The sequence below is a fragment of the Ranitomeya imitator genome, chromosome 4 (genome assembly GCF_032444005.1).
Source record: "Ranitomeya imitator isolate aRanImi1 chromosome 4, aRanImi1.pri, whole genome shotgun sequence".
Lineage (NCBI taxonomy): Eukaryota > Metazoa > Chordata > Amphibia > Anura > Dendrobatidae > Ranitomeya > Ranitomeya imitator.
In genome coordinates this window covers 62884156-62910928 of record NC_091285.1, presented here as the reverse complement: position 1 = coordinate 62910928, position 26773 = coordinate 62884156, and the positions used below count along the sequence as shown (strand labels likewise).

At 42.7% G+C, this 26773-nt stretch overlaps 1 protein-coding gene across 4 annotated transcripts in view; it reads right to left on the bottom strand.

The window, feature by feature from the left end:
• Nucleotides 1-26773, bottom strand: part of GABRA6 (gamma-aminobutyric acid type A receptor subunit alpha6) — a 48693-nt gene that overhangs the window by 9495 nt on the left and 12425 nt on the right. For 2 of the 4 annotated variants that reach the window (XM_069763785.1, XM_069763788.1), the window contains 3 exons: nucleotides 25024-25176; nucleotides 22585-22841; nucleotides 14876-19430 (listed from right to left, as the gene is read on the bottom strand). In XM_069763785.1, coding sequence (XP_069619886.1) covers nucleotides 19140-19430; nucleotides 22585-22841; nucleotides 25024-25176 — 701 coding nt within the window. In that variant the 3' untranslated portion in view covers nucleotides 14876-19139. Of the gene's footprint in view, nucleotides 1-14875; nucleotides 19431-22584; nucleotides 22842-24790; nucleotides 24944-25023; nucleotides 25177-26773 lie in introns of those variants that run through there. The other 2 variants (XM_069763786.1, XM_069763787.1) reach the window with 2 other exon arrangements.

The window sequence follows — 26773 nt, the reverse complement described above, 5'->3', positions numbered from 1 at the left end:
AATTCCATGAACTGAAAATGAAAATATCTTCATTTATTGTCCATGGGACAATGGAAGAAAGCCAAGTTCTAGAACCCATAACCCTCTTCTCAGGATTGCTGGGGTCCCCGTTGTCTGCCCTCAATGATACAATTATCTATTATTATGTTTTGCCAATAGCTGTATCATATACAATGTGCCATTGATAATATACAAAATATAAGGATAAGAAATCCAGTTTATATAAAATATATCTTCTATATGCATTGTGTCAGATGTTGTCTTTTGATGACCTTAGATCTTTGCACTTCAGCAAAGCCCGTACATATCATTCCCTGTGTTATTTCAATAGTTACCATTTAAAGATGTCCTATCACCAGTCTGTAGCTGCCCTTTTTATTTAAGAAAACAATGGACAGCCACCGACTTATGATTTTGCTAAATAACAGTTAATATCAAACATGTGGAGAAGTGCATGTAATAGCAGGCTTAAGGACCTGACTTTCGACCAAAGTCCAGAATTCCAAGTTGTGGCATGCAGAGCGGGATCCCACCACACTCTGCAGGCCTGTGGAAATGCAATATATAATACGTGTTATTATGAGCACTTTGAATTAAACCAATGTTACCACATCTTTTAGCAAACGGTTAATGATCAGTAAGCTAGGATACTAACTGTTACTCCCAACGGTATCGCAAGTGGATTTGTTGACCCACTGTGCCACACGGCCGGGTCTGCTCAGGAAGGAGTATAAATAAGCAGCTACCTTGTGTTCACTGGAGCTCCTGATGGTGGAGACTAGGCCGCAGTTAGCTGCTAAATACCACTCCTGGGTAGATCCCGGTACTGCAGCTGCTGATCCCAGTGCTCAGATTTGCTGACAATGATTGGGGCTGTGTTCGGACACACTGGTCTGGGACACTGGATCAGGGAATGGCTGCCCACAGAATGGGGGATAATGTTCAGGAACTGACCACACTGGGAACAGGGGACTTTGGAAACAGGACCAGGGGACTTCAGATTCAAGACTGGCCACTACAGGACCAGAGAACATGTTCATGCACTGGCCACCACACTTGGGCCAGTGAATGAGGTTCAGGACACTGGCCAAACCGGGACCAGGGATTCGGATTCAGGACACTGGCCACTCCAGGACCAGGGAACAACCTTCATGCACTTGCCGCCACCTTTGGACCATGGGATGGGGTTCAGGACGCTGGCTGCACCGGGATCAGGGATTCAGGTTGTTAGGACTGGCGGAACGCACCAAGAGAGATGATATAGATGCGTTCGCAGTCCGGGGTCCACCGTGCAGGTGAACCCTGCTGCTAGGAAATGACAGACAATATGGCGGTATTCAAAAGTATACACGCGTGGGTTATAAACCTCACCCAGCGTGAAGAAAGCGATCCTGTTGCGTCACAGGACCGCGGTACCGCACATAGAGCACGAGCAAGTGGTCAGCGAACTAAACCCCAACAGGGATTGTAGTCCGATTAGACCCTTGCTGGCACTACACCGCAACTGGGTGTGAAAGGAATTATATAATTTAGGCACCGAAGTGCGAACTGTGCCGTGCTGGCAGGCACCACTAAGCACCCAGACGTGGGTCAGGAAGCGCACACTGGCGCGTGGCACCGCACTGGCGGTCACAGCAGTAGACGCTGACACGTGTGTGACACGTTGAGTGATAAGTCGGGCGCTAGATAGCAGCCATACTCCATACGCGAACAATCATACAATAGGGTAGGGGTATTTAAAGAACGACTTGCACTCACAACAAACACACGTATTAAATTGTACACTAGCGCATGGCCGTGCGGTCATGCGCAGTTTATATAGTTGCAGGACAGGAAGCGGCCACAGAAACTTTGCCCTTCCAAGACCTGCCAAGAGGACCAATAGAATGCGCTGCAGAGTCTGAGCACATGACCCTCGATCTCCAACGGGAGATCTTGCCCTGGGCATGCTCAGTGTGCGCAGACAAGGACTTAGTCCCAGAGAAGTCCACTCGCTGCTGACCAGTATAGGCTTTACAGGCAGAAGCTGGAGAAGCAGCAGTAACTCTTCTCACAGAGTCAGACTGAGCGAGACGCTGGGATCGACGTCCATGCTGAGCAGGCTCACTACGGCTGGAGGAGAATGGGAGACCGCAGCGGAGACGGATCGAGATTCCCCCTGTGCAGCAGAGGAAACTCGACTCCTAACACAGGTTCAGCACACTGGCTGCTCCAGGATCAGGGGACAACGTTCTGGCACTAGCAATACCGTGGCCAGCGATTCGTGTTCAGGACACTGGCCACATCGGGATCAGGAGACCTCACAATTTTTTCTGGTAGAACAGCAACTATCTAATGATTAAACTTGTTGCCTGGCGATTTCCTAAGGAAGAGGGAGACTTTTATACAGTATGGCTCCCATGTGACTGGGAGCCATCTTGCAGCTGAACACATTATGGTAAATGCCTCTCAGCAACAGGCTGAGGGCAGTTAGCAAATAGTGTGCTCTGCCTTTTTAAGAACAGGGGAGTGCTTGTGTGCACTGGCAGGAAGTAGAAAGAGCACACCTGGGAACCATGCCGCAAGGCTGGGGCTTGATTAGGTTGGTGTCCCTGCATGAAGGGAAAAGAGGACACAATGCAGTGGTACCAGCAATAGTGCTACACTAATCTTATTGCTTGGTCAAGAATCTTGGTCAACCTACACTCCAATCATTGTCTGTGGGACTGACAAAAAAAGAGTGCCAGGCCTTATATACCTTTACTCCATTCAAGTCAGGACCATTCTCAGTATTCAGAGCCCTGTTCTTGGGATTGCTGAGTGTCCCTGGGATTAGCTCCCCATAGATTAGTAAGTTTGCCCTTATTATATGGATAAAAAGTAAATCTATAGAATCTGTAACTCAACATCAGTGGTGGTGGCAACGAACTCTCTAAGACAGTCAGACAAAAAGGTAGGAGAGTATAAAAATGATAATAATGAAATATAGCCTATATTGTTCTGAGGCAGTGCACCACCCTACTGGGGTTTCGTTTTAGACACTGCACTCTTATTTATTCCCATTATATTTATTAATTTGTTCCCCGCGTTACAAGTACACTCCCCTAATGATGCCACTATAGATGCTGAGAAGTATTGGGAGGGATTTATGGGTATATTTTCTTATCTGATATAGGTTTTACATTTGGGTACTACCCTTGATAGGGCATAAGTCACTACACAGGGCACAATAAGGGTTAACATATATATATATATATATACATGTATATATATACATATATATACATGTATATATATATATATATATATATATATATATATATATATATATATTTTAGGACTGGCGGAACGCACCAAGAAAGATGTAATAGATGCGTTCGCAGTCCGGGGTCCACCGTGCAGGTGAAAACCTGCTGCTAGTAAATGGCAGTGTAAAATGGCGGTGGAAGCGAACGCGGTAAAGCCACAGGTCCGCAATACCGCACTAAAGAGTGCAAGCAAGGAGTCAGCGAACACAACCCCAAGACTCAGGATTGAAGTCCGATTAGACCACTTGCTGACACAACACCGCAACTAGGTGTGTTAGGTAACTATAATAATTAGAGCACCGAAGTGCGAACTGTGCGGGCGCTAGATAGCAGCCATACTCCATACGCGAACAGTCATACAATAGGGTAGGGGTATTTAATGAATGACTTGCACTCACAACAAACACACGTATACAATTGTACACTAGCGCATGGCCGTGCAGTGATGCGAAGCTTATATAGCTGTAGTACTTTCAGGACCTTCCAATAAAGGACCAATGGGCAGCTGCCACAGAAGTTAGCCCTTTCAGGACCTGCCAGGAGGACCAATGGGAACCACTGCAGCATCTGAGCATGTGACCCTTGATCTCCAACGGGAGATCTCACCCTGGGCATGCTCAGAAGGGAAAAAGGAGGACTTAGTCCCAAAAGCGTCCGCTCGCTGCTGCCCAGCACTGGCTTTAATGGCAAAAGCTGGAGAAGCAACAGCAAGCCTAAGCACAGAGTGAGACTGAGCCAGACGCAAGGACCGACGTTTCTGCTGAGCAGGTTTACCTGCGGCAGGAGAGGAATGGGAGACCGCAGCAGAAGCGGCCCGAGATTCCCCCTGTGCAGAAGCGGGAACTCGACCCCTAACATAACCCCTTCTCCTAGGGCCCCCCCTCCTTGGGCCTCGCCACGTTCGAAGGCAGCAATGAGCTGCGGAGCCCGAATGTGCTCAGCAGGCTCCCAGGATCTATCCTCAGGACCGTAACCCCTCCAGTCCACCAAATAAAATTTTTTGCCACGAACCACCTTGTACCCCAAGATAGCGTTCACCTCGTAATCGTCCGTAGACGAACCCGACGTCCCAGTAGATGACTCAGAAAACCGGGACATGTACACGGGCTTAAGGAGGGACACATGAAAGGTGTCGGTGATACCTAGGCGTGGAGGAAGGGCAAGACGGTAAACCACAGGATTAACCTGTTCGAGGACCTTAAAAGGACCTAAGTAGCGAGGTGCGAACTTAGTAGACTCAACTCGCAGCCTGATGTTACGGGCGGAGAGCCACACTAAGTCGCCAGGAGCAAAGGTTGGAGCGGGGCGCCGATGTGCGTCGGCGGAGGACCTCATTCTCTCCTTGGAAGCCCGAATGGCATCCTGAGTGCGATCCCAAATGTCCCATGCCTCCACAGCCCAGTCTGCCACCCTGGAATCGGCGGAAGACACGGGCATGGGCACAGGTACCTGCGGATGCTGACCATAGTTAAGGAGGAATGGGGTCTGTCCAGTGGAGTCAGCTACAGCATTGTTCAGAGCAAACTCCGCCCACAGTAGCAAAGATGCCCAGTCATCTTGCCTAGCAGAGACAAAATGTCGCAGATATGTGACCAAGGTCTGGTTGGCTCTCTCCACCAACCCATTCGTCTCGGGATGATATGCCGAAGAGAGATTTAACTCAATACTGAGAAGATGACAAAGCTCTCTCCAGAACCGAGACGCAAACTGGGGACCCCGATCACTGACAATTTTGTCTGGCATACCGTGAAGGCGGAAGATGTGTTTAATAAACAACGCTGCCAAGGCCCGTGCAGAAGGTAGCCGAGGAAGCGGCACCAAATACACCATTTTAGAAAAATGGTCGGTGATTACCCAAATGATGGTACAGCCACGAGACTTGGGCAAACCCACCACAAAGTCCATCCCGACCATCTCCCAGGGCCTGTCTGCCACCGGCCGAGGGTATAACAAACCAGCTGGCCGTTGACGGAGAGACTTATTTTTGGCACAAGAGACACATGCCCGAACGTAGTCTCCGACGTCACGAACCATATGTGGCCACCAGTACATTCTCGCCAGCAACTCAGATGTCCTCTTTGCCCCAAAGTGTCCACCCACTCTGCACGAATGAGCCCAAGAGAGAACCTCCGGTTGCAAATTGATGGGAACAAAAGTCTTGCCCGGAGGCACAGACTCAAGCGAAACTGGAGCTACGGTTCTCAGACTCTCCGAAGGGACAATAAGCTGAGGCTCCTCCTCCTCCTCCTCAGTTGACACAAGGGAGCGAGAGAGAGCGTCAGCACGAATGTTCTTCTCCCCGGCGAGATAATGTAGAGTGAAGTGGAACCGGGAGAAAAACAAGGACCATCTGGCCTGACGAGAATTCAGCCGCTGGGCTGTACGCAAATAGACCAAATTTTTGTGGTCCGTGAAGACTTGGAATAGAAACCGAGCACCCTCCAAAAGATGTCTCCACTCCGAAAAGGCCAACTTCATTGCTAGCAACTCCCTATCCCCGATGGAGTAATTTCTCTCCGCTGGTGTGAATGTCTTTGAGAAGAAGAAACATGGATGCTTCCGACCTTGAGCATCCTTTTGATAGAGGACTGCTCCAGCACCAACGGATGAGGCATCCACCTCCCTAAGGAATGGCTTATCCACATCGGGACGATGTAAGATGGGAGCGCTAGCAAAATGGGACTTTATAGAAGTGAAGGCCTTGGAGACCTCTTCCGACCACAATTTGGGATTCGCTCCCTTCTTGGTGAGGGATACCAAGGGAGCTACCAAAGTGAAGAAGTGGGGGATGAACTGGCGATAGTAATTTATGAACCCCATAAAGCGCTGCACCGCTTTAAGAGAATGGGGTTCTTGCCAGTCCATCACAGCCTGTAGTTTGGCAGGATCCATAGCCAATCCCTGGGCCGAGATGATATAGCCCAGGAAAGGTAAAGACTCCTGCTAAAACACACACTTCTCCAACTTTGCATAAAGAGAATTCGCCCGTAAGAGTTTGAAGACTCTGCCAACATCTCTCCGGTGGGAGTCAATATCTGGAGAGAAGATGAGAATATCATCCAGATAGACTACAACCGAGGTGGAAAGCATATCCCGGAAGATATCGTTGACAAAGTCCTGAAAAACGGCTGGGGCATTACAGAGCCCGAAGGGCATCACCAGGTACTCATAGTGCCCATCCCTGGTATTGAAAGCCGTTTTCCATTCATCCCCCTCACGGATGCGAATCAGGTTGTAGGCACCCCGCATATCTAGTTTGGTGAATATCTTTGCTCCCCTTAGCCTGTCAAAGAGCTCCGATATCAGGGGCAACGGGTACTTATTTTTAATGGTGATAGCATTGAGACCCCTGTAATCGATGCAAGGACGTAATTCCCCGTTCTTCTTCTGTACGAAGAAGAATCCCGCCCCTGCAGGAGACACTGACTTCCTAATGAACCCTCTTGCCAAATTCTCCTGGATGTATTGAGACATAGCCTCCGTCTCAGGGAGAGAAAGGGGATATACCCTTCCCCGAGGAGGTTCAGCTCCAGGCAAGAGGTCAATAGGACAGTCATAGGGGCGATGAGGCGGTTGAGTCTCTGCTGCCTTTTTAGAGAATACATCTGCATAGCACCAATAGCACCTTGGAAGAGATGAAAGGTCTGCGGGTACCTCGGTAGTAGAGACCTGTACACACTCACACACCTGCCCATACAAGACATACTCCAACCCAATATTCTCCCAGAGGACCACTCAATATGTGGGGAGTGGTAACGGAGCCAGGGTATTCCCAGTAAAATCTCATCCATTCCCTCGGGAAGGACTAGAAGGGAAATAATCTCCTGGTGGGAAGGGGACATGGACAACGAGAATGGAACAGTCTGGTGTGTGATTTGTTGTGGAAGTGTCGACCCATTCACAACTCTAACAGTTACAGGTTTGGCGAGCATAACAAGTGGTACAGCGTGGCGCAGAGCAAAAGCAGAGGACATGAAATTTCCCTCTGCTCCTGAGTCCACACAAAGCTCGACTGTTAGAGTGGATGAGTCAAACAGGATTGTCCCTTTAAAGGACAGTTTGGAGGAAAAAGCCGCTGTGTCTAGTGAACCTCCCCCTAAGGTTACTAGACGCGATCGTTTTCCCGACCGCCGTGGACATTTATTAGTGTAATGTCCTCGTTGGAGACAATTTTTACAAACCATGGGTACTCGAGCGGCCTGAGACTTAGGTCCCGCTCCATGGCCTCATGGGAGTCGGACGCCAAAACGGAAGATTCAAGAGGTCTGGCGAAGGTGGGAGCCAGTCTAAATCTCTGCCTACACTGGGTCTGCTCTAACCTTCGTCCGTGAAAACGGAGGTCGATGCGGGTAGATAGAGAAATAAGCTCCTCCAGTGTGGCGGGTATCTCCCTGGTGGCTAAGGCATCCTTCACGTGGTCTGCCAGTCCCCTCCAGAACACCGGAATTAGAACTTTATCCGACCACTCTAACTCCGAGGCTAGAGTCCGGAACTGGATGGCAAACTGGCTGACCACGGACGAGCCCTGAGTAATTGTCAATAACTGGAGCGCGGTATCGTGTGTAATACGGGGTCCCAAAAAGACCTGCTTCAGAGCGTCCAGAAAGAGCGGAGCACTCTGTACCACACGGTCATCACGCTCCCAAAGTGGCGTTGCCCACTCCAACGCCCTGCCCGACAAGAGAGATAAAATAAATCCCACTTTCGCCTGTTCCGTAGGGAAACGCGCCGCCAGGAGCTCGAGGTGTATGGAGCACTGGCTTACGAATCCGCGACATTGTTTACTGTCACCAGCAAACTTGTCAGGAAGCGGGAGACGGGATAAAGTCGGGGCAGAGGTGGCAGCGGACAAACTGGCTGCGGCTACACTTGCAGCCTGAACAGCGACAGCAGTGACATCCACAGCTGAGGTTGAACGCTCTAGAGCCGCCAACCTTCCCTCCAGCTGCTGGATGTACCGCTGTAAACGCTGATCGTCTGCCATTTACTAGCCAGACCCTGGAGCTAGTGTTCTGTTAGGACTGGCGGAATGCACCAAGAAAGATGTAATAGATGCGTTCGCAGTCCGGAGTCCACCGTGCAGGTGAAAACCTGCTGCTAGTAAATGGCAGCGTAAAATGGCGGTGGAAGCGAACCAGGTAAAGCCACAGGTCCGCAATACCGCACTAAAGAGTGCAAGCAAGGAGTCAGCGAACACAACCCCAAGACTCAGGATTGAAGTCCGATTAGACCACTTGCTGACACAACACCGCAACTGGGTGTGTTAGGTAACTATAATAATTAGAGCACCGAAGTGCGAACTGTGACGTGCTGGCAGACACCACTAAGCACCCAGACGTGAGTCAGGAAGCGCACTACTGGCGCGTGGCACCGCACTGGCGGTCACAGCAATAGACGCTGATACGTGTGTGACACGTTGAGTGGTTAGTCGGGCGCTAGATAGCAGCCATACTCCATACGCGAACAGTCATACAATAGGGTAGGGGTATTTAATGAACGACTTGCACTCACAACAAACACACGTATACAATTGTACACTAGCGCATGGCCGTGCGGTCATGCGAAGCTTATATAGCTGTAGTACTTTCAGGACCTTCCAATAAAGGACCAATGGGCAGCTGCCACAGAAGTTAGCCCTTTCAGGACCTGCCAGGAGGACCAATGGGAACCACTGCAGCATCTGAGCATGTGACCCTTGATCTCCAATGGGAGATCTCATCCTGGGCATGCTCAGAAGGGAAAAAGGAGGACTTAGTCCCAAAAGCGTCCGCTCGCTGCTGCCCAGCACTGGCTTTAATGGCAAAAGCTGGAGAAGCAACAGCAAGCCTAAGCACAGAGTGAGACTGAGCCAGACGCAAGGACCGACGTCTCTGCTGAGCAGGTTTACCTGCGGCAGGAGAGGAATGGGAGACCGCAGCAGAAGCGGGAACTCGACCCCTAACATATATATATATATAACTCATCCCTAGCCTAAGGCACCTGCCTCTTTCATGGTTTATCTATATTGCAGGGAACGGGTGAGATCTGAACTTCATATTCTGCACTTGTACTTTTAGGCACTTTATCATATATGGTCCCATTTTGTTTTACACCCTGTTTTTGCATTGCTTTGGGGTCTGTCTTAGGATTTTTCTTTTTATTCCTTACCATGAAAAGTTACATTTTAATAATATTATTATTGTTTTTGTACGTTACTTTCTTCTTTTATGGATAGAAAATAAGTTGAAATTCTGGAAATACTCTTAAGAACTGACTGTTCCACTGTAGTCTTATTTATACATCCCACATTCTATATATGGACCAATGTAATGAAAAAAATCAAAGTTCCTTTCACCAATGTTTTTATTGTATTCAATATATATACTGTATTTTTTTGTGTGAAATGATATAGCAATTATTTGTTGTTAGTATATGTGTTATACAATAGTACATAATATAGCACGTAGAAGTTTATATCTACTTCTTCATGCAATAGTTAGGTCACTTTAGTTAACAGAAAACAAAAGTCTGGAAGAAACTACCAGAACAAAACTTCAAACACATCTGAACGGTAGGTCTCTGATCTTATATAGTTTGCAGGTCTATTTATATAGAATTCCCTCGTTGATTCCTGCCCCTATTTGTTAAAAGTTGACCCTAGTTTGCTCTGCAGATATACACAAAAAATAGAGATTTTCCTCTGGGAAACCATCCGTCAACTGTACAGAAAAGAGCACATTCAGCAAATATAAATGGATACACATATATGTTTCACTATTAAGTCTTTGTAGAGCAGCTATAATAATTTATGAGAGCCTGTAAACTAGACAGAGAAAAAGTACAAAAGGGAAAATGGGTGACAAGGGAAACACATTGATATTTGCTCTTAGTCAAACATACCTTTATGATTAATGTGGCTGTGTATTTAACATTTAATTTCAAGTAAAAAATATTGCTTATATTAACCCCTTCATGACCGGGGGATTTTTTTCGTTTTTCCGTGTTCGTTTTTCGCTCCCCTCCTTCCCAGAGCCATAACTTTTTTATTTTTCCGTCAATTTGGCCATGTGAGGGCTTATTTTTTGTGGGACGAGTTGTACTTTTGAACGACATCATTGGTTTTAGCATGTCGTGTACTAGAAAACGGGAAAAAAATTCCAAGTGCGGTGAAATTGCAAAAAAAGTGCAATCCCACATTGGATTTTTTGTTTGGCTTTTTTGCTAGGTTCACTAAATGCTAAAACTGACCTGCCATTATGATTCTCCAGGTCAGTATGAGTTCGTAGACACCTAACATGACTAGGTTATTTTTTATCTAAGTGGTGAAAAAAAATTCCAAACTTTGCTAAAAAAAAAAAAAAATTGCGCCATTTTCCGATACTCGTAGCGTCTCCATTTTTCATGATCTGGGGTCGGTTGAGGGCTTATTTTTTGCGTGCCAAGATGACGTTTTTAATGATAGCATTTCGGTGCAGATACGTTCTTTTGATCGCCCGTTATTGCATTTTAATGCAATGTCGTGGCGACCAAAAAAACGTAATTCTGGCGTTTCGAATTTTTTTCCCGCTACGCTGTTTAGCAATCAGGTTAATACTTTTTTTTAGTTGATAGATCAGGCGATTCTGAATGCGGCGATACCAAATATGCGTAGATTTGATATTTTTTTATTGATTTATTTTGATTGGGGCGAAAGGGGGGTGATTTAAACTTTTATGTTTTTTTTATTTTTTTCACATTTTTTTAAACTTTTTTTTTTAACTTTTGCCATGCTTCAATAGCCTCCGTGGGAGGCTAGAAGCAGGCACAACGCGATCGGCTCTGCTACATAGCAGCGATCTGCTGATCGCTGCTATGTAGCAGAAATGGAGGTGTGCTGTGAGCGCCGACCACAGGGTGGCGCTCACAGCCACCGGTGATCAGTAACCATAGAGGTCTCAAGGACCTCTATGGCTACAATGGAGACGCATCGCCGACCCCCGATCATGTGACGGGGGTCGGCGATGACGTCATTTCCGGCCGCCCGCGTTTGACAGCGGCATTTAACTAGTTAATAGGTGCGGGCAGATCGCGATTACGGGCACATGTCAGCTGTTCAAAACAGCTGACATGTCCCGGCTTTGATGCGGGCTCACCGCGGAGCCTTGATTCAAAGCAGGGGAGCCGGCATCGGACGGTATAGTACGTCCGATGCCGGTAAGGGGTTAAAGATAGTATCTATGAAATAAAATTTCCAGATTTTTTTCGCCACTTCGAGACTGATAGCAAGAAATGAGCGGACCTTTTAAAATTTGAATATTGCCAAATTCTCCTGCCCCAAAAAACGGATTCACTGTGATTAAATTTACCAAAATCTCAATGCAGGAAAGCTTATAATTGCTTGTAAAATACATATGGGGAGGGAGAGATAGACATTACTGCTGAACATAAGACTTTACACACCATAAAGAAGAAAGTGAGGAACCCGCTGACCACTAGACCTTACACTCTACTGGAGAGGGGAGATACGTTGACTATAAGAGCTTACACTCTACAGGAAAGAGAGAGATGATACCCTACAGACCATAAAGCTTACACTCTACTGGAGAGGGGAAACCCCGCTGACAATAAGAGTTTACACTCTACAGAAAAGAGAAAAATAGAAAAGTTATCCTACAGACCATAAAGCTTACACTCTACTGGAGAGAGGGAAACCCATTGACTATAAGAGCTTACACTCTACAGAAAAGAGAAAGAGAGAAAGTACCTTACAGACCATAAAGCTTATACTCTATTGGAGGGAGGGAACCCTACTGACTATAAGAGTTTACACTCTACAGACAAGAGAAATTGAGAGAGGGCATCCTACAGACCATAAAGCTTACACTCTACTGGAGAGGGGAAACCCCGCTCACTATAAGAGTTTACACTCGACAGAAAAAAAAGAGCGAGTGTACCCTACAGACCATAAATCTTACACACTACTGTATAGGAGAAATCCCTCTGACTATAAGAGTTTACACTGTACAAACAAAAGAAATTGAGAGAGGGTACCCTACAGACCATGAAGCTTACAATCTACTGAATAGGAGAAACCCCTCTGACTACAAGAGTTTACACTGTACAGAAAAGAGAAAGAGAGAGGAAACCCTACAGACCATAAAGCTTACCGTCTACTGGAGAGAGGGAATCCCACCGACTATGACAGTTTACACTCTTCGGAAAAGAGAAATTGAGAGAAGATATCCTACAGATCATAAAGCTTACACTCTGCTGAAGACAGGAAACCCCACTGACTATAAGAATTTATAATCTACAGAAAAGAGAAAGAGAAGGTACCCTACAAATCATATAGCTTACACTCTATTAAAGAGGGGAAATCCCACTAACTATAAGAGTTTACACTCTACAGAGAAAAGAAAGAGAAGGAACACTACAGACCATAAAGCTTTCACTGTATTGGATAGGAAAAACCCCTTTGAATTTAAGAGTTTACACTACTGAAAAAAGAAAGAGAGAGAGGTACTCTACAGACCATAAAGCTTACACTCTATTAGAGAGAGGGAATCCCACTGGCTTAAAGAGTGTACACCCTACAGAAAAGAGAAAGAGAGAGCGGGAACATTACAGATCATAAATCTTACACTCTACTGGATAAAAGAAACCCCTCTGACTATAAGAGTTTATACTCTACAGAAAAGGGAAAGAGAGAGATGATACCCTACAGACCATAAAACTGACACTCTACTGGAGAGGAGAAACCCCACTGACTATAAAAGTTTACGCTCTAAAGAAAAAAAAGAGAGAGAGGGTACCCTACAGACCATAAAGCTTAAACTCTACTTGAGATAGGGAACCCCACTGACCATAAGAATTTACACCCTACAGAATAGAGAAAGAGAGAACCCTACAGACGATAAAGCTTACACTCTACTGGAGAGAGGGAACTCCGCTGACTTTAAGAGCTTACACTCCACAGAAAAGACAAAGAGAGAGATTATAACTTACAGACCATAAAACTGGCACTCTACAGGAGAGAGGTAACCTCACTGACTATAAGAGCTTACATTCGACAGAAAAGAGAAAGAGAGAGCTGATACCCTACAGACCATTAAAGCTTACAATGCCCTCTTCATAAGAAAGAGAGAAATCCCCACTGATGATAGGAGCTTACACACTATAGAAGAGAGTGAGAAAGAGAAATAGACAACCTCACTGACCATAAGAGCTTCTACTATACATGTGAGATATACTGAAGATCCCATTCATCATTACAGCTTATACTCTATAGGAGAGAGAGAAAATGGACCCCAGTAGCCATAAGAGCTTACACTCGGTAAAACAGATAAACTTACCCAGTGACTCTGGTGATGGAAAATGACTGTGCCCTGTAACTGTGCTCCAATGAGAATGGTGTTCTCATATGATCCAGGTAATAACCCACACTGTACAAGGTATGATAATCCATAAATTGTAATAGCTAGAGACTGTTATGGGAGGCCTGCAGTGCAATGTAGCGTGACCTTTGAGAGCGCTCTGATGCTTCATCAGTGTGGGAAATGGAGAACACACAAATTTTTTACTGCAACTTTAAGATTTTGAGGCACAAATAGTGTAAGACAAATGTCTTATATATGTTACGACATGAAAGTGCATATCCTATTCTCTACAAATGCCCCCAAAAATTAGCATATATACTCGTGTAAGATGACATTTTCAGCACTTTTTTTGTTGTGAAAGTGCCCCCCTTGGCTTGTACATGACTCATGGTCCAGAAAACCGGTGGGGTAGGGGGAGCGGGGAGCCAGCGGCTGTAGCACAGTGACAGCTGCAGCTGCCGGCTTCCAGAAGACCTCAATACTCACCCCCCATCGCTGTATCTCTGTCCCTGCGCCGCAGCTTCTTCCTGTACTGAGCAATCATGTGGTACCGCTCATTAAGTCATGAATATGAAAGCGACTCCACTCCTATAGGCGTGGAGCGCATATTCATGACCTTAGTGAGTGGTACCATGTGACCGATCAGCATAGGAAGAAGCTACCACGCTGTGACAGAGATGCAGGGACATTCAGCGATGGTGCGAGGAAGATGAGTATGATGGGGAGAATGGAGGAGGACAGAGGAGGACGGAGGAGGATAGAGGAGGACGGGGAGGATGGATGAGGATGGGGAGGACAGAAGAGGATGGAGGAGAATGGGGGAGGACAGAGGAGGATGGAGGAGCACGGGGAAGCCCAGCAGAGCCCAGTCATGCGTACAAGATGGGACTTGGGAACCATGCATACAAGGATGGGAGTGGGGGAGCCGAGCCATGCATACAAGGTGGGATGGGGGAGCCATGCATATAAGGATGGTAGTAAGGTAGCCGAGCCATGCATATAAGATGGGATAGGGGAGCCATGCATACAACAGGGGAAGCCACATAGAGTAGTACAGGATGGGGAAACCACGTATACAAAGATAGGAATGAGGGGACAATACATACCCAACTTATACTCGAGTCAATAAGCTTACCTAGTTTTCCATGGCAACATTAGGTGCCTCGGCTTATTCTTGGGTTGGCTTATACTCGAGTATATATGGTATGTAATTTTCTGAATTATTTTTTTACAGAAAATGATTTATTTGCAATATTTAAGTTTAGTAAATAATTTATTGTGATTATTTCAATTCTCATAACAAATAGTGATAACAGAATAGCAAAAGCTTTTCAAAAATCAGAACAATTGTGCATATTTTTAAGGCAAACTCAAAATTCCGAACGACCGTTAAGCATGTCTTCTTTATTGCTCTAGTTAGTGTAGATGACACATTACCAGAAAAATGCTAAGATTTATGGACAAATATGATTTTCGTTTGAAATGATTCCATGAACAGATCTTGAGTTACAGTAGGCACAGCCTCAGTGCTATGTACAGTACATTGCTGGTTGCACATGTTGGGGTTTCTTAAGGGTTTGGAGTTCCACCAATCATCTACTGATTGTTTTTCGAAGATAAAATACATACAGATAACCTACAAACAGAAAATAAAATACCTGTGTGGACAGAGCACAACGTTTTCTGACTTGGTATCATTGTGAGTATTTGTTATGTAATTTTACATTCATTTCTACTATGTAGGAATTCATTGAGCTCTGAAAAACCCTACCTTTAAAGGGAACCTTCCTCAGAAAATCCTATTCATAGGGAGATGTAGGGTTAATCTATAGGTAAATGGCATTTTAATTCTGCTCGGCAACCATATTGAAGTTATGGCTACCAAGACAAAAATAACTTATTTTCTCGCGAAAGCCATGGGCTTTCAGTAATAGCGGTGTACAGTAGTTACAGTCACTGTTCACTGCATTGTGAGTGGCAGGTATAAGCATGTCTTTGCATTTTGATTAACCCTATATCTGCAGATAAACAGCTTTTTTGAGATGACACATTCCCTTTAATATAAAAAAGCAAAACATAAATACATATATAAATGTAGTGTTATCTTAATAATAATTCTACCAGTCATGTCTTGCTGCAGTGAAAAACAATATAGATGAAATTGTAACATAATTTAATGCTTTAACAACATATTTTAAATATGAACACAAATGTTCCTTCTGTATGTAACAAATTATAAATATCAATTTGCATTTGATTGACCCCAGATGGCGGCTTAAAAGGTGTCTAATAGGATATGTTTCCACGGTCAGGATTTGCAGCGCTTTGGAGGTAGCTTTTGTACGCGCGGTGATTCCGCATGTGTTCATTGAACCATATGGAATCACCGCATCCTATACATTGGACTGTGATACTTATCTTGCGAAGACGGAGCGTCTCCGCAAGATAAATTGACATGCTGCAGTCTAGAAAGACGCGCTGCATGTCCGTTTACGCAGGGAAGCCGCGGGTGTACCTGCACGCATAGTGGAGATGAGATTTCATAAAATCCCATCCACTATGCTGAACATCTGGCCTCTGCGGAATGGATGCTGTGGCTGTACGCCGCGTCCAATCCGCAGCATTTACTGATCGTGGAAACATTCTCTTATGGCCTGAGATCTCCAGTGTCCAAAGCACAATAAATAGATGAGCTGGAAGGGTTTAAAAAACATTAAATTATTATACTCAGCTAGTCCTTCACCTGTCCCTACCGCCATAACTCCCCACCAGTACTCTGCTGACTTCTAAAGGCAGCCACTCTCCTTCTCACTCTTCACAGACACTTTCAATGCCAGTTAGGCCTCAACACAATATATTATGTCATGACATGAGCCATCTCACATGATTGTGTTGGGCGAAACATGTGATTGCATGATACCAGAATGTGCATCAAGGCCTAACCAAAGCCAGAAACACATGCAAAGAGTGAAGAGGAGACTAATCGATGGAGCAAAGTGTGTATTTTAGGAATCCAGTGGAGTATTGTTGGGAAGCTACAGTAGTCCAAACATGAGGGTCTAGGTGAGTATGTTAATTAATTGTTTTTAACCCTTTTCCTGGATTCGCATGAAATTAATTTCACAAATTTCCATTTTCCTAGGACACATGAATTTTGGTAAATTCCAATGAAATTCAATTTGTTTAGAACTGATGTCTAAGCTCAAGCTGCCACCTACTCAGCTTTAATCAGGCACTTCATGGAGGCTATAAATTTACACATTATTAGGGTAATTTCACATCAGTGCAAATGTTTAAGCCCCAAATAGTATTCCATTCCTCATTCATTCTTCAACAATTCATGAAATATTATATATTCTATGGATTTAAATGACTAAATAATGTTCAAGTTATTCATTATTGAAAATCAATGGGTAACTGTGTTTGAGGTGAATTTTGGGGTCGTGGCACCGCAAGTCTGAGGTAATGATCTTCTACCACTATCCTCTATTTACCCTTCCATTTTCCACTACCTTTTGGTAATATTCACCAATGGCTTTACTTAGTTTTACAATGACATAATATCTAATCATGATTTATGTACTGTATACAACTGTTGTTTGGAGTGGGTATCTGTATTCATTATTTTTTTGCCTCTGACCTGTGGTTCCACCATTGGTAGTCTTCACTGTCTTATCATCCTATATTATTGTATCAGATATATATTTTTAAAGCAAGTTTTATTTATTTAGTATTTTAGTACTTTAATTGGTTCTTAGATGTGCAATATTTTCTCTATATGGGATATTGAGGTGAATTTAATAGATTATTTCAGGTTTCTAGCAAATTTATTTGACGATATAGGATGGTGTTTGTGGACACAGTTGGGAAGTCAAGAGCCTTGATAATTTGCTCTTGTAACTCCACAATGTTTCAGTTGGTTCTCCAAGTAGAGGGTTGCCCACCCAACAGACTTTTCTTTAATATTGAGTCTTTGAAAAGTTACCAAGGTAATAACAGTTGATCAGTGCGCAATCACTTATGTGAACAGGTGTATTGCGTTAACCTTGTACTTTGAGCCACAAGTATTCTAGATGTTAAGCCTGAATCCACTGCTGGACCAGCAACCTGTATCCTGACAACTTTGTTTCTGACTTGATCTCTGCATCTAGTTCAGAACATGTATGCCAAATTTGAACCCAGTTTCCCTTCCAAAGAATAGCGGGTATTACCGGCATACCGGGTGAGTGCCACATTTCTTTTCTCTGTTTTGAACCCAGTTTCCTGCCTACTGTGAACCTAGAACCCCTGTATCCAGAAGTCTGTAATCTCTGCTTGGTGTTCTGAATGTGAAGCTACTGAGACCCTACTGCTGCATGCTACAGATGCAACTCTACTGTCCACCCTGGAACTAAATAACCATGGTTGTATCTTAAACCCTGATTATGGGTCTCCTAAGACCACTCTGATTACCAAAGACCTAGGTCCACATTGTATTTTGTAACATCCCTTAATGCTTGCTGATTGAAGGAAAGGCGACTTTTGGTAAAAAACTGTAAAACTGGGAAACGGCACCCTGAATCTTATGTTGCTACTGCTAACTAGGTTCACCAGTTGCTTGACTGCTTGAAAAAGGTTCTGCCAGACTGCTTGAGAAAGGTTTTCTGCATTGAACCGAAACGTCGCCATCATGGGCTAAATAAAGCAACTCCTTATTCACACAATACTGTGCTGTTTCCTTTTTGGATTACTAGGTTCACCAGTACCTACTGCTACTATACTGTACTTTATTTTTTTATTCATGTTGCATGACCTAACTAACTTTTTGATTATGGTTCATGTAGGAAACATCTCTGCTATTCAAGTCCAAACCCTGAATTGCTTGTGTTGCGTTTTGTGCCTTTGCTTACTATCTTGAATGTTTACTGCTGTAACCCAAAACTAATGTTACAGTTAAGGGATTAATTGGTCTGATGAAAGTCTGCAGTCACTCTAAGTGACTACAAGCATCTTAATCCTTTCAGCGAGCTCATTGCTTGCTGTCAGGACTCTGCAATGTTGCTGGCGAAAGCAGGTGGTTACGTGCCGTAAGTATGTGATTTGCATACCTTCAGTAACCTGCTGAATAAATCTGTTTAGTCCTGCTCAATACAAGTGAATTGAGTGAAGCAGAGCATGTCTAGTCTAAATGTCTCACCCCCAACATCAGACAATCATGAGAGCATGCAGTGTGAGCACTCTGTGGATTTAGAAGTCTTCACACTTTTACCAGAAAACCACACATCCCCTTAGAACTCAAGATTACCTTGTGGTCTGGTTATGCAGTGAGCGAGATAGTAACAATAGAGTTGTCAAAAGTTTTGAAACCCATTGACTCACTGGACATTTAAATGACAAATTATGTTTTGCTTTATTTCATATAATCTTCAGAAGTGTGATTTTAGCCTTTAGGGTATATAAATAAATAAAAACAAATTTAATGTTAATGGTAACTTCATATAATTAAATGTACTTTTGCAGTTGCTTACCTTTTATTCTCTTAAACACTGCTATTTATCTCCATTGTGTCTTTCGAAAGATAAACAACCCAATATACTAAATTAAATGCTGCAAATGCCACTGGGAATAGTATTCTTGCATATTGGTCTATTTTGCTAGTTCCATTTAAAGGGTTTGTAGACATTCCTAGCTGTGAAAGATCTGCAGGTGGAGCTTCTAGTTGTGAACAGTAGGATGCCCCATAAGATGGTAGGTTGTCTTCAATTGACACATTTCCTTGAGAGACCATTGAGTTGACTCTCTTCTTTAAGTTGCAGTTGGAGTCAGAATGCTGAAGACAGAACACATCATACTTTATATACATCAGACTTTATCATCAAAACTCAAGCAGAATAAAAGCCTTTCAGTAGTGTTTAATAAGAGTTTAATATGCCACTAATCTATTTTATTTATTAACATAATATTAATGCTATAAAATAAAAGAGCAGTAGTCCCATCAGCCACCACCAGTGATGGAGGTAAATTTTATACCTCCGATCACAGCTGCGCCCTCACCCTGTTATTTGAGAACGTGCGAACTGCGGCTGTCTGGCGATGGAGATTTTACCGCCAATCAGAAGCAATGTTTGCCATGCTGTCATTCACATGACAGTGCAACAAACAACCGGTGTTCAGTGGGCCGAACCCAAACAGTAACATGGAGTTCCTGGTGAATTCCGTGTTCGGTATACGTGTCCAAACACTAGGTGTTTGGTAAGAACACTGAACTTTACTGTTTGGGTTCGTCAATGTCTAATAAAGAGTGTACTGGTCGTCATTGTTTTTTTATTGCTATTTGCTAAGGTCAGCCCTTTTATCATCTGTGGCCCACAGATCTACTACATTTTTATTGGGACCATATTCACGCATTTGGTTTATTCAGCTGTATGAAATATAGTCATCAAGCATGATTGTCATTGCTATTTAAGTAATTTTAAAAACTAAGTTTTTTTATATGTTTGTGTGCAGATATGCAATAATTTTTTTGTTAGTTTTACCGTATATACTCGAGTAAAAGCCAAGATTTTCAGCCAATTTTTGTGGGCTGAAAGTCCCCCTCTTGGCTTATACTCAAGTCATAACCAGGGGTCGGCAGGGGAGGGGGAGCGGGGGCTGTGTAATCATACTCACCTGCTCCTGGAGCGGTCCCTACAGGTCCCTGGCTTCCCGGCACCCCAGGTTCTTCCTGTACTGAGCAGTCACATGGTACCGCTCATTACAGTAATGAATATGCTGCTCTACCTCCCATAGGGGTGGAGCCGTATATTCATTACTGTAATGAGCGGTAACGGTGACCGCTCAGAACAGGGAGAAGCTGCAGTGCTGGGGAAGCAGGGACTGCACCGCGCCAGGAGCAGGTGAGTATAATGGGGAGGAGAGCTCTGCGCGATATTCACCTGCTCCTCGTTCCGAGTGCCGCTCCGTCTTCAGCATCTTCTGCAGTGAAACTCAGGTCAGGGGGCGCGATGATGTGGTTAGTGCGTGCCCTCTGCCTGAAAGTCAGTGCAGAAAACACTGAAGTTGGAACGACACTGGAACGAGGAGCAGGTGAATATTGAAAGTGCTGGGGGCCTGAGCGACGAGAGGTGAGTATGTGATTTTTTTTATAGCAGTAATAGCAAATGGGGCAAGTGTCTGTATGGAGCATCTTATGGAGCCATAATCAACATTTGTGCAGCTTTAGATGGGGCAAGTGTCTGTATGGGGCCATAATGTTTGTGCAGCACTATATGGGGCAAGTATCTATATAGGGCTATAATCAATGTTTGTGCAGCATTATATGGGGCAAGTGTCTGTATGGAGCATCTTATGGGGTCATAATCAACGTTTGTGCAGTACAATATGGGGCAAGTGTCTGTATGGAGCATCTTATGGGGCCATAATCAATGTTTGTGCAGCACTATATGGGGCGTGTCTATATTGGGCCATAATCAACGTTTGTGCAGCACTATATGGGGCAAGTGTCTGTATGGGGCCATAATCAACGTTTTGCAGCACTATATGGGGCAAGTGTTTATATGGGGCCATAACCAATGTTTGTGCAGCACTATACGGGGTAAGTGTTTGTATGGGGCCACAATCAACGTTTGTGCAGCACTATATGGGGCAAGTGTCTGTATGGGGCCATAATCACCGTTTGTGCAGCATTGTATGGGGCAAGTGTCTGTATGGAGCATCTTATGGGGCCATAATAAAGGTTTGTGCAGCACTATATGGGGCAAATATCTTTATGGAGCATCTTATGGGGCCATTATTAATCTTTATGCAGGATTATATGGGGCATATTTTAATATGGAGCATCTTATGGGGCACATCATGAACTGTATGGAGCATTATATGGGGCTCCTGATTCAATATGGATATTCAAAAACACTTAACCTACTGATGTTTCAATCAATTTTACTTTTATTGGTATCTATTTTTACTTTTGACATTTTTCGGTAGCTGCTGCATTTCCCACCCTAGGCTTATAGTCGAGTCATTAAGTTTTCCCAGTTGTGGCAAAATTAGGGCTGGTCGGCTTATACTCGAGTATATATGGTAATTATTGCTGTAAAACGCTTCTGTCTAATTCATATAAAGCTATTTTCAAATTATTTCAAATACTGTTAGATACCCAGGAAGAGCTTTCATTAGATCCAAAATGAGCAAATAAATGTTTTTTTTTTTGTTTTCCGTTTAAATTCTTCTCTTGTCTTCTGCTAAATATTTTTACACGTGTTAAAACTCACCACAACTAAACCGTGATAACAAAGTCTTCTAGGAATGTTTCCTAAATATATATCTTTGTAAAAAAAATTAAGCTATAAAAAATATTAATGCAAACATCTCATAATAATAGCAAAAAATATATACATTTTACTTTTTGTTTCTCTGTGGTATCACAGTGGACTACTTTTAAACTGCACCTTTATTACTCTATTTTTCTTTATACCATGCTTTTTTTTTATTATTTATGATATAACAAAAAATATTTTTTGGCTCTTCTATATTTTTCCCCTGTTTAAGTCTCACGTCTGCATTGAAGTACATAATGCTGCCTTTGTCTATCTTTTTTATTTTTCAAAAATCTAATTTTCCACTTTTCTTGTTTACTGAAATTTATTTTTCCTTCTGATTAAAAAAAAGGTAAGAAAAAAAATGTTTCTGTGGATCTCCTAAATTCACTTTGAATGGAGCTTTTGTATTATATTGTGAACAGTGGAGTTGGAACTGCAAAAGTGTGAAAATTGCAGCTGGGTTATAGTGCAAAGTGACCATTGGCTGGTATTATTAGATAAGTCTGCCATTATGATTTTACAGGTTTTTTTTACCAACATACATGCTATTTCCTTGTAAAGTGTTGACCACTCTTGGGGTGGTCACTGCTACATCATTAAACCATGTCCTATAATGACTTTACACAGTGCCAAGAAATTTTCGATGCAATTGCATGGAGACATTACCGTGACAATATCTCCTCCTTCAGTGGACGCTGTTACAGACATGGCTGCTAGTGAAGATTCTTTCGCTGCTTTCATCATTGCCTGTTGAATCTGACGATTGGTAAAATAATTCACTGCTGCAAACTCAATGAGCGCAGAGAAGACAAAGGCAAAGCATACAGCTATAAACCAATCCATAGCAGTGGCGTAGGACACTTTTGGGAAGGAATGTCTTGCGCTAATGCTTAAGGTAGTCATAGTCAGAACCGTTGTAATTCCTGAAAAGTAACATAAAGAAAAATGACAGGTTTGGCATTTTTCTTTTTAAAGAATTGATTCATTTTTATTTAAAATGTGACAAATATAAAATAATTCCTAAACCTTAGAGACTGATGACTTAATGAGCGCATATTTTAATGATTGATTGATAAAAGTTATTTTTAATTAAGAAAACGCTTAAGTGTCTATTCAAGATTCTGTCAAAACTGCAGGACAAAGTAGAACAGGATGATGCTCTATTTTATACAGTCAATTGACTTCAGCCATGACTGAAACACAACAGGCCCAATTATAAAATCAATAGCATGTGTAAGGTGCAGTTGGTCTTGATCATGTTGTGGTTGGGGTCGATTGAGGGACAAAGCTTTTATTTCCTAATTAGCAAATTCAGGGATCATATTTAGCATGTCATCTTGCCCCTGTGCAGACCTGTCTGTATGCTTTACATCGAAAATAAGGCCTCCATTTGGCATCACAAGAAAGCTTTCTTTGATTAAAACATTGGTATATTCTTAGGGTAATTTTACGGTATACAGATGCCTTAGATATACTCTTGACTCAAGAAATCCAGAGACGTGTGGTAGAAGTTTTACAAACTTGGTAAAAAAACATTTTGCATGAGATGTTTATGCTTTACATTTCTATAGATGGAGGCCTACATGTTGTGATGCAGATTGTAGCCTATCAAGTTTTTGTATCATGCAGTAATATTGTATTGAATTAATTTTACGAGAAATTAGAATCCTTCAACAAATTTGAGCAAACATAAGATTTTAACTACCGTATACGGAAAAATGGAGAAACAATATAAAATACATGTTGGGCATATAAATGTCAAGGGGAAGTTGTCTTGCAAAATTGCAAGCTACTAACTCCAGTGCTGAGAGACAGTAGTGACAAGCATATTAGTTGGATGAATTTATTTACATTCAGAATCTGCACTCTATATCTGAAAACTAAACAGCAAATGAATGAAGGAAGGAATGTTAAAGGGTACCTATCATGAGATTCATGTTGCCCAAATCACAGGCAGCGTGAAACAGATACTGGCTGGGTTAATGCATATGTGAATGTTTTATTCAAGTACTCTGCAGAACTTCATAAAAAGTATAATTAGAAAAGCCTGCCAGGGAATATGTGTCTTGGCTGACTTGTCCCCAGTATCCAAAAAATAAACAATTCACAGCACCTCATAGCAAATAAAAGGTTAACTATTATCCACAAGAGAGGTGCACGTCAATTCCAGAGAGTCCTTCCCGGAAAACATCCAAACATGCAAATAAAAAAATGAAGACAGCGCCTCATGCGTTTGTGAAAAATCGCTGTTCCTTTATTCTGCCCTCTGTGGAGACGTTTCGATCTATATGATCTTTTTCAAGCAAAAAATCTTTAAAAAGATCATGTAGATAGAAACGTCGCCAGAGAGGGCAGAATCAAGGAACTGTGATTTTTCACCAACGCATGAGGTGCTGTCTTCATTTTTTTATTTGAATGTTTTGTCCCTATTATCGTCTTCATATCCAATTATCGATTAACTGATAGGTCTTTCTCTATAGATACATGTAAAGAGAGACTTATTAGTTTTAAAGCTTGAGGTGGGAAGAAGCCCCTGGGAACTTGCCTCAGACAAATTAGCCAAGACATAAAGTCTATAGCTGTCATTTTAAAGTATGACTGGGTTTCAAAGTAAAAAATTCATGGCTGCTACCAATCAGCCAATGCCTGCTTCGTATTGCCATGCCTCATCCAGCATGAATCCAATAATAATTTTTTAGTGGTGATGACCCCCTTTATGCCGAAGAAATTGTGCTATAATAACAAACATTACTCCATGGACTAACATGATATTTTTAAAAAAAATATATACATCATGCATACAACCTGTTTATTAGTTGAATGCATGGATTTTTTTAATAAATGGATAACACAACTAGTCCAAGATCCATACCAGCAACAGTTCTTGCTGGGACCGATTCTTTGTTGATCCAAAACACAACTTGAGACAAGACAACGGTCATGCTGCATGGGATGTATGTATGGATGATGTAATACCCTATTTTTCTTCGCAGGAAGAACAATACAACTTGATGAGAATATTCACCTACAACAGATAAGTATTGGATGACAAATGAGTAGCAGTGACATTGACTTTATGGAAATACCACTGAACAGTAGTCGTACCAAAAACTGTTCTGGCTGGAACAGATTCCTTGTTGATCCAAAAAGAAACCTGGGAAAGAATGACGGTCATTATGCAAGGTATATAGGTTTGTATTACAAAATAACCCATTTTCCTTTGCAGATGAAAGTGTACCGTCATAACAATATATTCACCTGTTAACGAGAAAGAAGTAAGATTACAATGATATGCTAACAATGATTTTAGTTATCTTAAACAAAAGGTTGAAATTATTGACAAATTTCGGATTGAAAAAGAAAAATGTCCGCACTTAGTCTTTACATCCAGGTGCAGGTCACAATGTGATGGCACACAGAGCTCCTTTGACTTCCTTGACTGTGTGCTATTTAATATGGATACTGATTGCACTCACAATTATGCCTACTTACAGTGGCCAATAGCTGCATCAATTGATATTTTTATCTACAAAATCGTTGGACCTTTGACCACCACATGTGGACCTGATTTCAGCCACAAATGGCTACTATCGCTTGAGATTCCATCCTTTAAGCTATAATCAACTTGAAAAACAATATAAGATGCTCTACACAACCCCATATATCAAACAGCAATTTTTCTATGGGAACATACCTATGTATTCCTATGTACAGACTCCTATGTTTAAGATAGGTATTCCTATGTATAGAACAAGGAGCAAACCATAGCATGAAATTGAAAGGCTTATATATATGTAGAGTATGGACCTACATAAGTCAATCTACTGCCATAAAATATGTGTACTTATATGGTGTACTAATAGTTTTGCTATTTTTTGTAAAGTTATACGTTTTCTCTTTTTTTATACCGGTTATATAACATGTATTGCCATCTCTAGGTTCGCTTCAAAGAATCATAAATGATACACAGCAGATATTGATTGCAATCTAAATGCACTGGGATCTTGCTGGATTCTTTTCAATTTAGTTTTATAGCGAGCTGCCTAATCACATAAAAATACTGAGTAGTCATAATGTGAAAGCGGCATCGCAGAAATCTGTATAATAGCTTGAAAACATCAGAGTAGATCGCAAAAACAATGTCAGGTAACTTAACTGTACAGTTTAATTGTAGGAAAAAGAAATCTTTGTATTGTGCTAGCCAGTAGGTGCAAAAATATTAACATTTTTGAGTCCTCAGTCTTTGATACCTTTCAATGGCAAATAAAAAAGATGGTAACAAGTAACAAGCTTTCGAGACTACTCAGGTCTCTTCATTAGGCATAGATTAAAACAAGATCTGAAAAGTCACATATTTATACACAATGGGACATAGAATAGATAAATAAATAAGACAAGTGACGTGAAGCAGAACTATCAATATGGGAAAGGGAGAAAATAGCTGTAGCGGTAAATATTAAAGCAGTTCATTGTCCCCTGGTCTGGGGTTAAGGGGAGGGGTACAAGGTTGTGATGCCTCCAAAAGGTTTGAGGAGCACTTTGCTCAATTCCATGTGACACATTCATTCCTGCTTTGAGTTTGTCAAAGGCTGTCATAAGTTTTCACTCCTGAAAGGTTTGCTGCATAGTGTTCTTCCTGCAATATAAAGGCTCCTTCACTTAAAAAGAGCCTTGTTTTTCAACCGTTGTGGGAGTTGCAGGGCTAAAGTAGCTTGTGGCGTAGTGGATGAGCGTAGACTTATGTAGCTGCCGTTGACAAAGGTTTTTGGCTGGCACTCTTACTCATCTCAGCTGTATCTGTACTTCAGTCACATGTCGTACCAGTCGCATTGGCCATGCCTCCGATGTAAACATT